The following is an 18,489-nucleotide window of genomic DNA, read 5'->3' as shown; positions in this document are numbered from 1 at the left end:
AATGGTACTGATGTGATACGTACTGTACGTACGTATGTACAGACGGACAGACAGACAACCCGAAAACATTATGCCTCAGGCCGTGGCTGTCGCCGGCACGGAGGCATTTTTTATTCGTGTGTGGATGTGTGTGTGGACTCTTACTTGCCACCCCTGACGCCAGGCCGTAAAGCAGGCCTCCTTCGGCTTTCGGCTCAAAGATGTGGGTCGCTGGAGGTGGACATTTCTCCTGCCTGATGAAGTTATAGAGCAGGGTCTTCACCATTCGACTGGTTAAAGACAGACTGGGGAAAAAGAAAGACAAATGGAAAGAGAGGTTTAAAACCAGGAAACCTCAGAGCACGCTTTCTTCGGAGGTAATATAATATGTGAGGTCTTCAACATTTTAGGAATTATAAGAGTGTTTATAGATCACTGAAAAAAAGGTTACAACTAGGGCTGGGCGATATGGCCTGAATCTTCTATCCTGATACAGGTCATTTCATATCTCGATCTTGTTTACTGATTACAAATCCTACTCATTCTGCCTTTATAAGCTGTTCCTCACCTGCTCAACAGAAAACATCAATTTTATCCGACTGCATACAACTGAATTAAGAATATGAACAGAATCATTTGAATTATTTTATCAAACCTAGAGAAGAAAAATAAAGTTCTTAATGTCAACTCATTATCATTGCCTCATTATCTGCCACTAATGCGAGTAGTTAACAATCCAGTCACAGTGTAATAAAAAGCACAGCCCAGACACAGGACCTGTTCTTACATGTGCAAGCAGGTGTGTGTGTGTGTGTGTGTGTGTGTGTGTGTGTGTGTACACCCGGACAGACTGAGCTCCTATTCTCCGTCCACAGGTGTCCGTATCAGGTGTCAATTTGAGACTGGACTCTTCCCTCATCACGTCAGCTCTCTCCCAACGAGTGACATGCATGTAATTGGTGGTGTCCAATATCCAATATCACTGTTTTTCTAGTTACACGCAGTTTTGCTTTTTCAACTGACCAAATGGTGAAACCATTTTTAGATGTTTTGCCACTATCAGCTACTTGGAAGCCTTTCTTCAGCTCAGTGGCAATTAATCCAAAGTGCTCTCGTTTGGCGCTTATGCTGCGAGAGCCCTAAAAGAAAATTACTTCCATCCTCCGTCCACTCATCTAAATTGCACTACTAGACATTTATCTGCATTTATTACTATTCAAGATAATAATGAACGAAGGAAAATTGTGTTCAAAACATTTAAAAGTAGTTTATGGTAATCATCATTTAAAAAAAAAAAAAAAAAAAAGCGGCACGCTGGTTCACTTTCCCTCAAAATTACAGACGACAAGGTCACAGTGGAGATAAGTGTCATGGTTTACTAAATATGTTTCCCTTTAGAATCAGTTGAATGACACATGAAGACATTGTTTGGAACATGATGAGATTGTCTGGAAGCACAGAGAGTATCAGAGTCTGGATAGATAGAACAGTAGGCTGGATCAGACGGTGACACATTGGATTGGAGAAGATCCAAAATGATCTGGGCCTGCGTTCAAAGACGTCGTCGACAGATTGTGGACGACCCAGTTACAGAGGCAAAAGAGAGTAAACGCATAGAGCATTCGAAATGTTTGGAAATTATTCCACCTTTCTGTGTTTGGTCTTCTATTTTTATGCAACCTTGGTTTTGGGGTTAATGTTAGCGCTAAGGTCTTGGTTAAGTTTCGCCATGTAGTTTTAATAGTTACTGTTTGGTGTATTAAGTTAATGGTGGTATAAACTTGTGTGTGTTTTCTCACCATCGTCCCTTCATGATGTGCTGGTAGATTAATCCATCTCGGAGGATGTCTTTGTGGAAGAGTTGGTAGGAGAAGAATACCAGCAGCGTGGTCACCGCTTCAAACAGGATGCTATAGGTGATGTCACTACAGGAAAACACAGACACATGTAGAGTTAATGCAAATAAATCCTAATCTCTTATAACAACTTCAAAAGGTATAAATTAGGGCTGTAAATCGATTCAAATATTGAATCGCATGATTGTTAATATATATTATTAACATAGTTAGTCACGTAAATTAATTAACCACATTTTTTATCCGTTCAAAATGTACCTTAAAGGGAGATTTATTCACATATCTTGAGGTCAGAGGTCAAGGGACCCCTGTGAAGTTGGCTACGCCAGTTTTTCCTTGCCAAAATTTTGCGTAAGTTTGGAGCGTTATTCAGCCTCCTTCGCATTATGAGCCTACTTCTCACTTGATTTATTACCTCAGTGAACATTGTAAACATGAGTTTATGGTTTCAATCGCCAGTTTCAAGTCTTCTTCAACACGACATGATGTTCATTTAGTAAATTATGGTCCCATTTAGAGTCAAATAGACCATAAAGCAGGGGATGCTTAAGGGCGGGGCTACCTTGTGATTAACAGGTCGCTACCACGGCGTTGTCCGGTCTGGACTTTAACCCTTTCAGTGTGTTTTCTGTTCATATAAGCTAATTATAACCCTTTTGGGCACCTAAAAAATGTCTTATTCAGCGTTCGGTTGTACTTGGCTCCAACCTCTTGTGTCACTTCTGGTTGCACAAAGAAAGGTTATATGTGTGGACAAATAGGGACCAACTCTGATTTAAGTGTCACCATGCATCGTCTGCCTACCTGGAAAAGTGATATAACAAACTATTGACATCTATCTTTCCTGTGAAATGATTCAAAGCCACAAAAGGTGCAGAAGTCTGTTTAAGATTCCCATCCAAACCAGGCGCACGTACAGAGGAAATGGGCCGACAGCCACAGAGTGGTGGAGGGAAGAAAAACAGGTAGAAGTCTTGAAGCTTGGAACAATGAATAATGTTGGAATGCTGAATGCATTTACACAAGAGCCAGAGTTTGATGTCCGGAGACAACAGAAGAGAAGGAGAGAGAGAGAGAGAGAAAGAAGGCTGGCTGACAGAGAGAGGAGGATCAAGAATGACACAATACAGACAAGATGCTGCGTCAAGGAAACAGCAATTGTCAGTCATGTTTCTGTGAACTTGTTTTGACACTGCAGAGGAGGATTTTGTCCACAGAGACGTACATACTGTATCTTTGTCTCTCTGCGACAGACTGAGTGGCAGGCGGAGATAATTCCAGCACTGATGAGTAAACACACTGAAATAATCACTCATTAAAGCAGAGAGTGTTAGCGTGCACGCCGCCCACGGGGAGTAAAGGATGATACCGTTTTCCAATCATTATGTTCCCTCCTCTCCCACTCGTTGGCAACGCTCCTAATAAAAACTTTCAGTCCTCTTCTTCCTAAACAACAAACATCTTTTAGTCATATCCTCTTCCTTTTTAAGTTGTCCCTTTGCTCATCACGCCGCCAGCTCAGCGCTCCAGCACGTCAGTCTGGCTGACGACTCTGGGAGTGAAACACATGGACATCCGAGCCTAACCTTGTTCCTTAATGGATTTCAGCTCCTCTTGGTTAGTGAATCAAGGAGCGAATGAGCAAGTGGAGCACGCAAAAAGAGTCACACATACAAACTGTTTCTCATTAACTGCTCAGTGACGAACATCCTAGACACATTAACAACCAACAAACAAGGAATAAAAACAAGGAATGAAAACTGAAGGATGGGCTGGGCTGAGAAACGGCACAAAAGTCAGTAAGACTCAATGTTTTCGTGTGAATATTTTGCTGTAGGGCTGGGCGATATGACAATATATTACATCAAAACAATAGAAAAATGTCTCAGGGCTGTCAAAGTTAACGCCATAATAATGCGTTAACGCAAATGTGTTTTAACCCCACTAATTTCTTTAACACATTAACGCAACTTGCAAATTTTAGGTCTCAGTTTTAAAACTTGATTGAATAGTGAGGAGTGATATTAGTATCGTATGAAACTAGAAATCCTAAGGTTTAGTCATACTAGCTTGTCGTGAAGAACGCTAAATAACGCTCCAAACTAACGCTACATTTTAGCAAGGAAAAATGGGCATGGCCATTTTCAAAGGGGTGCCTTGACCTCTGACCTCAAGATATGTGAATGAAAATGGGTTCTATGGGTACCCACAAGTCTCCCCTTTACAGACATGCCCACTTTATGATAATCACATGCAGTTTGGTGCAAGTCATAGTCAAGTCAGCACACTGACACACTGACAGCTGTTGTTGCCTGTTGGGCTGCAGTTTGCCATGTTATGATTTGAGCATATTTTCGATGCTAAATGCAGTACCTGTGAGGGTTTCTGGCATTGTTTTGTGTTGTTAACTGATTTCCAATAATAAATATATACACATATTTGCATAAAGCAGCATATTTGTCCAGTCCCATGTTGATGAGAGTATTAAATACTTCACAAATCTCCCTTTAAAGTACATTTTGAACAGATAAAAAACGTGTGATTCATTTGCGATTAATCACGATTAGCTACGGACAATCATGCTATTCGCAATTAAATATTTTAATTGATCGACAGCCCTTTATATACAATATAATATACGATATATACTGTACTTGAAGCTGTTTCATGTTTACTTTTATTTTCCATTTTCATATTGTAGGCTAAGCCTACATTTTATTGATTTTTTGCACTAAACTTCTTAAATGAGAAAATACTCCCAGTACTTTTCATTTGTCAAGTATACAAAAATAGGCTTTACCATGTGGTTATTATTATTTTTTTATACGTTGTTTTTTAATTTTTATTTACTTATTATATCTTTATTGTTTACTTGCTTATTTAGTATATCTTGTTTTGTTGTTCACTGATGCCTCTTGTTGTTTTTCACTGTCCCCCTTTGCTGCTGTAATCCTGCAAATGTATCCGATCCGGGACTGATAAAGGATTATCTTATTTTATCTTATCTTATTTCATATAGACTATTCATTTATTGAATTACCATAAAACATGCTATAATCACCATCGCCATATCGCCCAGCCCGATTATGCTGATAATATAATGTCAAACAAGTGATCTTGAACAATTAGCACTGGGACATTAAAAAAAATAAATCCCTGTGTGGGGAGTGTAAAATGTCACTTTACATTGTTGTATCCGAATCAGACTTGCATGTGTGACCTTTTTAGTGTGTGTAAAACACAATGGGGTGTTTAATTCAACCTTCCTCTCACACGTAGAAACGAGGGAGATACTTACAGCAGGGGCACTTCCACGATCAGGTGGATGAGGTTGGACAACAGCTCCTCCAGGAGGTCCTCGCTGCCTGTTTCTACACAAGAGGGAGTTATTATAGGAGACATATATGGCAGCTCCCTGTTGATCGTCGTCTCTCTTTGCTCTGCTCCTTCCAACTCCCACTATACCAATCCCCCTCTCTATCCTCCCCGTCATCCATATTTCATGCTCGCTGTTCAGAGGAACGGCATTGAGAGAAATTAACTAATTGGGATAACAGGATTTCTGCAGGGTTCGCAGAGTTAAATTTAAGACATTTTTAATACCACATAGAATGCAATTTAAGACCTGTTTCACGATCATATACCGGCCAAAGCATTACGACCAGGAGAGACGATATGGCCTGTAGAATTATTTATTATTAAACCATAGTTTCAGTGCTTCCCAGCAGTATAGAGCAGTATAGAGCAATAATTCCTAATGATAGAATTAATCAAATTAACGCGACCTGGACATGGATAAGCGGCAGAAAATTAATGGATGGATTAACCAAATTAATATGATTAATTCATGTTAATGTTATTGCTAAAAATTCACACTTCCCATTATGGGATGATGAGTTTCCTAGCTACTGTAGTGAGCGGTGGTGACGGTGCTTCCTACAGGTCTGATGGTGCTGAGTGAAGCTACAAAAATAAGGGTTGAACAGCCTCGTGCGAGCACGATCAACTGTCGCAACAACTCCCCTTTTTTTGTTAACCCATTTGTGCCGGCAACCGAAATTTTTAGTTTCCTTGTTGTTCTCTGGGCTTGCTTAAGCACTAATGTGAAGACATTTTCAAAATTGTTTGGCTGAAAAGTGAGTTTTTCTTATCATGCCACTGTATATCTAGTCTTTGGGCACATTTTTGTAATAGATTCCATCATATTTTAGGAAAAGAACAGTAGTCCCATGTACTCAAACACTAGATATAGTATGATAAGAAAAACGTCTGTATCTCAGAAACTACAAGGAGCACAATCAAGTATTTGGTATCTATGAACTCATAACAAGTTGAATATCAAAGATATGCACACATATGCAGTGTAAAAAAATATTGGTAACACTTTAGAATAACCAGCATTTATAAGTGGTAAATTAATAATTAATTAAACTTAGTTAATAGTTACTGTTAACAAACAATTAAATAATAATAATAAATATGTATTGATTATTAGTAATGTTATAATTGATGTTATTTTTGCACACATTATAACAATTTATATACAATATATATGTATTTAGTAATGATTAAGATAATATTTGTAAACCTTAAAGAAATTGTTAGTAAAATGGTTAATAACTGGTTTGAAAACCGTCTATAAACATTATTTAGATGGCTGTTATAAAGTTACCTTTTTAAATGATTAAGAAATATAGTTTAAAAAATATGCTTTGTAAAGCATCTATAAACATGATTTAAATAGTTAATACTCGGTTAATAATTGGTTTCTGGTCCATCTATCTATGTAATGTTTATAGACGTTTTACAAACAATTTCTTAAAGGTTTACAAATCGTTTGGTAATCATTAACAAATACTTATCATAGTATATAAAATGTTAAAATGTGTGCAACAATAAACAGTTAATAAATAGCTCACCATTATAATCAGAATATCATTGTTAACATCTCTTATCAGTTATGATACAATATATGATTTATAAACTAATTATTTCATATTTCACAAACTACTGATAAAATAACAGAAATTATAGCATGACAAAAAATTAGTAAACATTATTAATTATCATTTCATTTTTTGTTTACAGTAAAATAACTATTAACTAAGTTTAATTAACTATCAATTTACCAATTATAAACGATGGTTATTATAAAGTATTACTTATAGTCTTTGGCACAAACGGATTAATAAATGTATATTATGTCTCTCGACAGCCAACAGTCGGACACAAGAACATTTAATACCTAACATTACTGTCTAGTACAGACAGTAAGACTTCTGCAAATTACAGTTTAGACTTTTCTGTACTGTACTCAACACTTTTTAAAACTTTTCACGACCTGCAGATACCCTGGATTATCTTCTCTTTACCACTGTCAACAAGCTGTAATTAGCTCTGTATCATTTTGCAGGCGAGACCACAGAAAGATATTTTTATAACAATCAGCCAACACAGCAGATTTAACCCTGTAAGATCTGTAGGGAGCTGCAAGTGAGTGAGTGAGTTTGATTCTGTCTTTGTGAAAATGTCTCAGTTCATGATACAAAATGTGTTAAACCAAAAAAGTCTTATTTACATTTATGGAGGTTGTCAAAGAGGGCTTATTTGGAGACTTGCCTCAAACAAGGCTAATGTTTGAGGCCAAAAAACAAAAAAGATGTGCAGTCAGACACAGATACAGCCTTTTATTAACAGAGTCTCTCAGAGACAGCTGATCCAGGTCAGTAGCCAGGGGTATCTGTGCTAAATTAAAAAAAAACAATTTCTTATCTCTCTTTAGGTATGAAGGGAACTGTTACACATTTGACCCTTGTGGCTATATTCTAATACCTCACATCTTATGAGTCTACTGGGAACCAAACACTTTCAAGAATGTTGTTCATAAGATTTTTTTTCAGCAGATGAGGTGGATTTTTGAATAAAGTACACTCAAGTGTAAAAAAAAAATCTGTAAACTGATTTAAAGTCATTTTTGTCTCAGACAACACAGCTGCTACTCACTCCATACGTACAAAACAAGGTGTTCAATGTGAAGTTAATTTAATTATCTAATTTGTGGCCCCACTTCAATCTCCCTGTGACTTCCTTTTCAAAAATCATCAACGTGTGATGGATGGAGCTCACCTCCGCAGGAGCCTGGCGCCCTCTCCTGGTAGGAGAACTGTAGGTGCAGCTCTTCTTCACTCATCTCCCTGATGAACACCTTGAGCAGGCAGCGAATCATGAACAGTGCGTTGTGGGCCTGCCAGATAAACAGCTGACTGCGGAAGAGAAACAAAACAAAAAAGGACATCATGTTCAAGGTCAAAGGGAGTGACGGAAATAGATGTTATGAAGCGACTGGGTATGTGCATCTGGGATATGTCGTACATTTACAGAGGAAAGCTTGGCTGATCATGCATGTTCTTCGGTAATATGTTGCTTCAAATGTTAACAGTTACACATATTCATTCAAAAGTTGCTCGGCATACACACTTGGGATTAAAGGCCTTGTGTGTTTTGCCTACTAAAACTAGAACCCTAACACTAAAGTTAAAGGGGAACTTCAGTATTTTTCAACCTGGACCCTATTTTTCCATGTTTTTGAGTTTACCGGACAACAATTTCTGAAACTGGTCCAGTATTGAGGTAGAGGCTGTAGACAGCAGCTGCTCACAGACTGCAATATAGAGCTATTGGGGCAAGCTGGCACCATCATTTACGTCCACTAAAAGTGTTTGTTTTTGCCATGACAGGCTCTGATTGTTATTAGAAGTGTCTGTCATTATGGAAAGAGTCTCGCTCAAGGAGAAGTCTCGTTGTGAAATCTGGCGAGGTGACGTGTTGCCTGAAGACAACGGTGTGATAGTGGAATACTTCAAAAGGTGGAGTGTTGTGATGGAGTACAGAACTTAATTTTGTCTAAAATATTTTCAATGTCATGGCTGAATATTTAGATGATTTCCAAAATGTGGATGAGGTCTTTGAATTCGATGACCGCCCGTATTTATTTGAGCCAGAGTATACGGATATTCAGATTTCACAAGACTTCTCCTTGAGCGGGATTTGGACGCAATAACAAACAGACCGGATCAAGCTAAAGGTAAGAAAAATGTTTTATTTCTCTCTAGGGTCCTTTCCAGAATGTTGTCAGACACTTATAACAACAACAATTCTAACAATCTGAGCCTGTTAGTGGCAAAAACAAGTGTGTTTAGTGAACTCAGCTCGTTTCACGGTTTGTCGGTTGCAGCGTTATCCCTCAATACTGGACCAATTTAAAAAGTTGTCAGAAAAACACGGGAAACAGGTTGAAAAATGCTGAAGTTACCCTTTAATTTCCTCATGGCAAATTAATAAAGCATCACGGCCACTGACTGAGCAGAACCAGTGGATCATACTTTGAACGAGGGTCACATTCAAAGTAGTGACCCTCTAGTGCTTCTCAAATAATGACACTAGGCATGGGACGACGTGAAAATTTCATGTCACGATTATCCTGGCCAAAATACCGTAATTGCGATTCGCGATATTTTCCTGATTATCATCAAAATATGCTTAAAACTCTTAAAACAGCACTAAAACATATTGGAATAATTTTACTGTACCTTACATTTTGTTAAGAAACTAATATTTTTGTTGCATAACAGATAGGACACGTCTTTTTTTTTGTGGAAATCAAACAATCTTAAATAAGGTCATTATAAATCAGAAGGTCCCCCTACATAAATAAAGGATACATAATTAAAAGAAATCACAAGATTGTGTGATTCTGTTAGTTCTTACATGATATTTTTCAAATCAGGCTCTATTTTTTCACTTCTCTACACGGAAGCAAAAAAAGCTAGACAGCTTTTTCATGTCACTCGTGAGGACATTCAAGATTATCGCGATAATGAAAATTTAACACGATCAACTTATTGTGAGTGTTTTTTTATCGTCCCATCCCTAAATGACATCCCTTATGGCTTTTGAGTTACTTTACATCATTTGCATCATCCCCCCGGTAATATTTAAAATGGTGATGATGAACAGTTTTCCCATAACTGCAACCTTCACTTTGTCTGTGAGAATAAACTGTCTCCTTCCCCCATAGCATGTAATGATGTTGCACAAGTTACTATACATTCACACAGAGACAAAATTGGAACAACGTTGGTGGAAAAACAAATGAGGAGGAAAACAAGAAATGATTGGAACCATCCAGTGCAAGCCACGCTGTTTCACAACCACTAAACACTAACACGGGGGAGTGTCTAATCAGGCCCGCAAATTGACAATTTGCGCATGCCAATTATGTTGTTTATGGGACAAAACCTGTTACGAAATGTGAGAAAAATAGATGGGAGTGGATGGGGAGCGATAACTCCGACCTCTAATGATGTTTAATAGAGAATGAGGAGTTCCCACCCAAAGCATTTTGGGGACTTTTTGGGCAGGGTCAATCTCTGGAGCTTGGCAGCGAATGCAGGATAATGCCACATGTGTGGATGGTTATACCTCAGCAGTTTTCTCATGGGAAACTTCAACCACTTCAGTGTTTCTCCCCCTTGTAAAAAATAAAGATTCCCTGACTGCCTGTGATCAAACAATAACTAGCCTGCACTCCCGCACAGCCAACACTGACATGCACCGGGTCTATCATTACTGACACAGTCATCCGAATAGTTCCCATACTCACTCTTGGCATTCTGTAGAGATTTTCAGCTCTTTGGTTCTTCCCAGGAAAATTCTCACAAGAGAGCCAAAGTTCCCCGATCTGGGATTGTTTTCAACTTGGGAGAAAAAAAAAAAAGGGAGGAGAGAATTTATCAGCAGCATTACATAAGATCCAGAAATGTCTTTATCTGATAGTTTGGCATGCAAACAACAAAAAGAAACAAATGTTTATCTTTAATTTAAAGGTCCCATATTGTAAAAAGTGAGATTTTCATGTCTTTTATATTATAAAGCAGGTTTAAGTGCTTTATAAATACTGTTAAACTATCAAAACGCTCAATATACGGAGAAATACACACAGCCTGTATTCAGAAATTGTGCGTTTGAAACAAGCCGTTAGGATTTCTGTCAATTTGTGATGTCACAAATATACAATATATAGATCATTACACGGTTTTCAACGTAAACATTCTGAATGTGTCCCAGCTTACTTCCTGTTGCAGTGTATGTAAATAACATCAGCTAACAGGAAGTAAACATGGACCCAAACTGTTGCCTAGTAACGCAATTCCATTGCTATTCCATTGAAATGCGCTAAAACGGAGCGTTTCAGACAGAGGGTAAATACAGGTATATTCAGGCAGACAGTATGAGGAAAATGATGTGTTTTTTGAACATTAAATCATGTAAACATGTTCTACTAGAAACAAAAAATATAAGTATGAACCTGAAAATGAGCATGATATGGGACCTTTAAACTCTGGAGAAGTTGATATTCATTGGGATCAACGTATTGACCAGTACATATATCATTTATGTTTTTAATATCATAGGCAACGTACTGAGGATCTTGGCAAGGGGGATGACAGCCTCTTCCAGTAACTTGGAGTCTCCACTGGTTTAAAGGGGACAAAAAACAGCAAAGAAGAGAGTTAGAAAGAAAAGGAAAAGATACTAGAGCTGCAACGATCAACCAATTAGTTGTCAACTATTAAATTATTCTGCAACTATTTTGATAAATAATCGGTTTATGTCATTTATTGAGAAAAAACAGTCTGATTCCAGCTTCTTAAATGTGAATATGTTCTGGTTTCTTTCCTCCTCTATGACAGTGAACTGAATATCTTTGAGTTGCGTGGACAAAACACAACATTTGAGGACGTCATCTCGGGTTTTGAGAAACACTGATCGACATTTATCACCATTTTCCGACATTTTATAGGCCAAACATCTAAGGGTTAATTGAGAAAATAATCAACAGATTAATCGACAATGAAAATAATCATTAGTTGCAGCCCTAAAAGATACTTAAAAGATATGCAAGTGAAAATGGATAAGAGGAGCTGATTGCTTGTAGCATCTGCCCTCTGTTCTCATGCTACAGTAGAAAACTGCAGTATAACCAAACACCAATAAGATTCAAATAGATTGTGTCTGTATTGACAGAAAATAGACATTTTAAGCTCTATAAATGCCTGTCAAAGACTGAATGAGATGTACAGTGACGTGTTAGGATGTACAGCACAACTTGTTGTCATATTCTTACGACCAGTGGTTCAAAGAAGTACTCAGATCTTTTACTTAGGTAAAAGTAGCAATACCATAGTGTAGAAATACTCTGTAAGTCCTGAATTCAAAATGTTACCAAAAGTAAAAGTACTCATTATGCAGAATGGCCCATTTTAGAATAATATATATTATATTATTGAATTTTAATTATGAATGCATTAAAATGTACATCGGGTTACTTTAATGTTGAAGCTGGTAAAGTTGGAGCTTATTTTTTATACACCGCCGGGTATTTTGTGAATTTCACCAAGGGACCAATAAAGTCCTATCTTTATCCAATCTAATACATGATCATTTATTTTTTGATGATATTTTGCATTATTAATCTGAATCTGCAAAGTAACTTAAGTTATTAAATAAATGTAGTGGAGTTAAAAAGTACAATATTTGCCTCTGAGATGTAGTGGAGTAGAAGTATAAAGTAGCAGAAAATGGAAATACTATATATAATAATAGAGTGTACAGTACTAATATTAATAGAGTGTTGAGTGTGGAATCTCTTCCCTTTCTGGTAGATAACTGTCAAAGTGCCGTCATGTCAATTTTGCGAGTAAAAAACATCTTTCTCTGCCCTCTGGATATTACTGTGATCATCAAGCAAAAAAAAACTTTTACATGAGCCATAACTGGAAGGACCAGCTGGGTCACATTAAGGCATTTAAAGGAATAGTTTGACATTTTGGGAAACTGATTATTCACTGTAGGTCAAAGATGACATGCAGTCTGAATTAGGGCTGCTCAACTAATCAAATTGTATTCAAATGGCAATATGGCCGACTGAGATTTTTCGAATCGCAGGAGGTGCAATCTTTGTTAAAGTTGAAATATGTGTTAAAATACCATTTTAAATTAAATATTGTCGTGCTGCAGATATGTCCTGGCCCCCACATCATATTCTACAGACTTAACAGAAAACACCTTTGTTTGCTACAGATCCCCACAAAAATCACACCATAATCATTTTAATAGGTTTTTCAAAGAAAATGAGAACAATGATGTAAAAATGATTTCCTCTAATATCAAATCATATCACAATTGCAATATCAGTCAAAATAATCACAATTAGATATTTTTTTCAAAATCTTTCAGCCCTAATCTGAATATGTCAACTTTAGCTTTTGGAACTTGTGATGGGCATTTTACAGACAATTAATCAAGACAGATTAATCGATTATGAAAGTAACACTCTTGTTTTTTTGTGTTGCCCCCAGTGCATATATGGTGTGTTGACTTTGTGTGTTTATGTCTTGTATTTGTGTTCAAATAAACAAGACAAATCTTGGATTATATGAGGAAAGCATAATGCAATAAGGAGCAGGATAAGTACACAAGTGCATACACTCTGTTAACAACTTTCCAGAGATGAATGAATGGAACTAGATGAATAATATGTCAAATCAGGCAAAATCCAGTTGCAAGAAAGAATGCAGTGTCCTTACTTCTCAACACTATTTACAGAGGAACTATCTATTCTCAGATGAGCAGGACAATGACCGTGTTGGATCATGAGGTTGAGCTCTGCAAACATCCTGTCTACAGATTAACATTAGATCCTGGTTGGAAATCTTAGAGGACTTTCTCATTGGACAGGCTGTGTGCTGTTGGTAAGGAATACTATAACTCTTGAGTAGATGCTTGGAGAAATTTGTCAAATACAGGAATTTTTAAGAAGCTGTAAAAGGAGTCACTAATAGTTTGTTGTCCTCTAAATTTTTAAACACACCAGCTATAAAACTTTGATGAGAAACACTTCCAGGAAGATCGATTTTCCACCAAGGCAACTAAGGTCTGCAATTCAACGTTGCAACTGTAACGATCAATTTCAACTCCAACTAAGCTACTAACACTTATTCTCATTACCAGTGATTTCTTTTGTTTAAATTAAGTTGAATATTCTTCTTATGATTTAGTCTATAGGCTCTTGTGAAAGTGCTTCACCTTAGTTTGGCTAAAAATCCTTAACACAAGGTTCACTTAGTAGCTTTCTCCTGAGCTTTCAACTGCATTTATTTCATCATCATCATCATCATTTTGAGATGTGGCTGAAAGCTCCGGAGAAAGCTAGCAAGTGGACCTAATCTTAGTAATTATTTGTCTAGCAAAGTATTCACTTTATAATGATGTCAGACAGAGTAATGTGCATGAAATGTTTGGTACTTCAACTTGATAAATCCCTGTGGTGCTGTCCTCGAACAAAGAAATTCTTAGTCGACTAACACTCATATGATTTTGTCGACTAATCATTTAGTTGATTTAATCGACAGATCTGTAAAGTTTCTCCACACATCACTCAAAAGCACCACTTTAAATCTTGTGTTTATTAAAAATATACTTATAGGTTTCTTGGAAATAAGTCATTCAGCAAGAAAAAACATAAAAAAAGACTAATCGACTAAAGAATTCTTCCAAAGCGACCGATCAGTCGACTAATTGACTAAGAGGGGGCAGCCCTAAATTCCTGACGTTAATATGAATCTTGCAACATTGTGGCACATAATCGGACAGGTGTCCTACAGAAGCTTTCCATGTGTGTTTATTTACCTGCTGGTGGGACTGATGAAGGTGAAGGAGATGAGCTGGTTCCAGAAAGGATCATTCTCAGATATGGACTCGGTGCCCACCAGGGCCTTGAGGCTGGGGTTATCGGACAGGTCACTCACCTGGCTGGTGTTGGCTCCCATCTCGCACTCTCTCTCTCTCTCTTTACTGGCTCCACTCAGCCAGACTCACCACTCTTCACTGCTTCTTCACCAGGCATATGCCAAATCCTGGGGCAGAGGAAATGCTTTAATCATTGATGGCATCACAGATAATGAACAACTATACTACAAACACACAATGGATGTCTGAGCCACTTGACAGAAAGGCTTTCAAGGCTTCATTATGTCCCATAATTCAAATGTCTAGAAGAGGGCACCCTGGGGGGTTTAAGGTGCTGGCCATATAACCACATGTCATTCCCCATCTCTTTCTCTCCCCTCATTTCCTGTTTGTCTGTGCAGTCCACTCTCCAATAAATGCATAAACCCGCTCCCCCCAAAAAATGTTGGAATGCTGGAAAGAAACTTATTAACTTTATCTTGATTTTCCTTGATTTTAAATGTCCTGGCAAATATTAATCATCAGCTCAACACACACAGCACCTCTGCCAATTGTGTTTTTTACAAAAAAATAGTGCATAACATTTTTGAGGGATCTATTATCAGAAGTAGAATATAATATTCATAACTATGTTTTCATTAGTGTATAATCACCTGAAACTAAGAACCGTTGTTTTCGTTAGCTTAGAATGAGTCTTTCATATCTACATAGGGAGCGGGTCTTCTTCACGGAGTCCGCCATGTTGCTCCGCCATGTTTCTACAGTAGCCCAGAATGGACAAACCAAACACTGGCTCTAGAGAGACTTTCATGTTTTTACATCACCTGAAGGCCACCGTAGATCTCCGACACGCTTGTGAAACTGCAGTAACATGAGCCGCAGAGTGCAAAACCGTGGTACCGCCAGCCGCTGTCTGACTTCTGTTGCTCCTAAAGTAGTGTTATTATGGTAACGATGGCCTCTGAGTGAGGCGAACGGTGTTACCACGGTTTTGCACTCGGCTGCTCACGTTACCGCAGTCTTGGAAAGGGAGGAGTGGGCGGAGGGGTACTCAGGTGGTTGCAATCTGGAACCACACCACTAGATGTCACCAAATCCTACACACTGTCCCTTTAAACATGCAGTCACAATATCCAAGTCAATATGAAGAGCATACTTCAGTAATTACGACCAGGCTCCCAGAGTTTGACTTCTCTCTTAAGTACAGGATTTTAGGTCACTAAAATGGCTAAATGGCCCTTACAAACATCCATGTACAGTAGAAAGGCCAGTGGGAGATGTAACTGCACAGAACTGAGATTCATTATGTTACTTATCACTTTTAAACATAATAACAATCAAACATCACCTTTAAGTTAGTTTAACTAATCAATGGCAAATATGCATCACAAGTAGCAGAGCAGTCATGTGTGCCTTTGTTCTATGTAGACATTTAAGAAGTTAATAAACAATATATGAAGACATTCTACAACTGGGACTGATCATGTGGATCTCTACTCATTTTTTATTTGAGTAATCCTATGCAACCATCTGTCTTTACCAAGTCCAACACATTCATTTGAAAAAAGAGGTCAAGTCTACTACAGGATGAAACATTAGGAACCAGGATGTGTGGTTGGTTTTCTTGAGATGGCACACCTTTAGCACACAGGTGTAGCCAGCCAGCCAACATTTGCCCAAGTAAAACTAGAGTACACTAGAAGCACACAGTTGTAGTAAACCACAGAGATAAGATAGTGTATACCTATATTAGTATTAATGGTAATAAAGGAAATGCACAAATCTAAGCTAAGAAGGGATAGGGATGGAGGTCCCCTCAATGGACACAATATACACCCAGCGCTGCAGGAGGAGGCCACAGAGCATCCTGAGGGACAGACACCACCAGGCTCACTCTCTGTTCAGGTGGAGGGAATCAGGACACAACCTGAGGCACCACAGGCCAGAGAGCATCTCCACTCACAGAGCACCTCTGGTTTCACAACAGCTTCTTCCAGCTACAATCAGACTGGTGGCAAAGGACGTTAAAGAGGGACACAAATACCCTACACCTCACCTCCATACCATTATTGACACACAGTACACCTGAACTGAATGGACTGTAATGCTGTGCAATATGCTGCCTTCCATTGTGGAATTGTCTGAAATATATTAATTAATATATATTATATTATATATTTATTAGTTTTTAAATATTTAAATAAGTTCTTTTAACATGGTCATGGTGCATATATATATATATATATATATATACTGTATATTTGTATTGTGGGGGTATCGTTCCTATGCAGAGGGTAGTGTAGTTTATTTATTGACTACGATGAGGGAGACTTTGTATTTTAATAATTTATTCATTTATTGTGTTGAGTTGAATGTGCTACTTATTTTGTACTGTAATTACCTTGTGCCTTTTCTACCTTTTTTCTTTTCATAAAGCTGACTCGGTGTAAACTGCTCAGAATTCCCATGTACTAATCTTGAATCTTGAAATACAGGAATTTAGGTCGCTAAAGTGGCCCTTACAAACATCCATGTACAGTAGAAAGGCCAGTGGGAGATGTAACTGCACAGAACTGAGATTCATTATGTTACTTATCACTTTTAAACATAATTACAATTCAGATTAAACATCACCTCTAAGATAGTTTAACTAATCAATGGCAAATATGCATCACAAGTAGCAGATCAATCATGTGTTCCTTTGTTCTATGTAGACATTTAAGAAGTTAATAAACAATATATGAAGACTTGCTACAACTGGGACTGATCATGTGGATCTCTACTCATTTTTGATTTGAGTAATCCTATGCAACCATCTGTCTTTACCAAGTCCAACACATTCATTTAAAAGAGAGGTGAAGTCTACTTCAGGATGAAACATCAGGAACCAGGACGTGTGGTTAGTTTTCTTGAGATGGCACACCTTTAGCACACAGGTGTAGCCAGCCAGCCAACATTTGAAGCACTAGAATCTACACTAGAAAAACACAGTTGTGGCAAAAACAGAGATGGATAGTGTATACATATATTAGTATTAATGGTAATAAAGGAAATGCACTAATCTGAGCTAAGAAGGGATGTACATGCCACCAAAACATGCTATGTCCTGATCATGTTCTTGTTGTTGTCAGACTCAGTGCTATCTCTTTAGCTCTACCTGCTAGCTCATTTTCAAGTCTCAGAAACTCGGCGGTTTAGACTGTAAACACGGTGTCTTCACTGACACTCACACATCAGCATGAAGTCGTAGCTAACACTAGGTAAATGACTGATTGATGAGCGTGTCCGGTTAACCGGCGGTTACTGACTGTCTGTCCAGAGAGCAGCTACCGTTCACGGCTCGGATGCTATCAGCTGACCGCTCACCTGTCAGTATCGGTGCTCGCTGTCTCCTCGGCTCTCTCTCCTCTCACAGGACCGTTAACAGACGACTGTTCTTACACCAATAAATAGTTGAGTCTATTGTTTTTTATCGGGTATGATTTCAGAAGGTGAACTCTTGAGACTGTGGGTAATATGAGACAATTAACTTTACTACTCTACATACTGCTTTCCTCCATGTTTTCCACGTCGCCACCCCTTGCGTGATGACGACACATGGGCGTTGATTACGTCTGTGACGTTGCAGATAGAAATGGGGCCGATAGAACGTGCAGTGGTCCGGGTAGATGGTCCGGGTCTATACGGTCTAGGTCTAGGTCTGTACGGTCTGGGTCTGGGTATGACCCGAGACCTAAAACGAAAAACAAATTCATAAAACGATTACATTTTGTTTTTTGCAAGTTTCTTTCTGTCATCTTCTCTTTTGAATCAAAGAGCGAAGAACGGCAGTCACCTGACCCGG

The 18,489-nt window shown here is 38.1% G+C and overlaps 1 protein-coding gene across 2 annotated transcripts in view; it reads right to left on the bottom strand.

Annotated features, from left to right (window-relative positions):
• The window catches only part of dym (dymeclin), a 79,599-nt gene extending 61,353 nt beyond the window's left edge, over positions 1-18,246 (bottom strand). Inside the window, exons 1-8 of one of the 2 annotated variants that reach the window (XM_037752744.1) lie at positions 18,012-18,246; positions 14,586-14,812; positions 11,318-11,370; positions 10,498-10,591; positions 7,962-8,098; positions 5,134-5,200; positions 1,779-1,904; positions 145-284 (exon numbers count right to left, since the gene is read on the bottom strand). In XM_037752744.1, the coding sequence (XP_037608672.1) occupies positions 145-284; positions 1,779-1,904; positions 5,134-5,200; positions 7,962-8,098; positions 10,498-10,591; positions 11,318-11,370; positions 14,586-14,725 (757 nt within the window). In that variant the 5' untranslated portion in view covers positions 14,726-14,812; positions 18,012-18,246. Of the gene's footprint in view, positions 1-144; positions 285-1,778; positions 1,905-5,133; positions 5,207-7,961; positions 8,099-10,497; positions 10,592-11,317; positions 11,371-14,585; positions 14,813-18,011 lie in introns of both variants that reach the window. The other variant, XM_037752743.1, reaches the window with a different exon arrangement.
• Between the last annotated feature and the right edge of the window lie 243 nt (positions 18,247-18,489).

This window comes from Sebastes umbrosus, chromosome 19 (assembly GCF_015220745.1).
Source record: "Sebastes umbrosus isolate fSebUmb1 chromosome 19, fSebUmb1.pri, whole genome shotgun sequence".
In the NCBI taxonomy this organism is placed as follows: Eukaryota; Metazoa; Chordata; class Actinopteri; order Perciformes; family Sebastidae; genus Sebastes; species Sebastes umbrosus.
The sequence above is the reverse complement of the archived record's forward strand: the minus strand, read 5'-3'. Positions and strand labels throughout refer to the sequence as shown.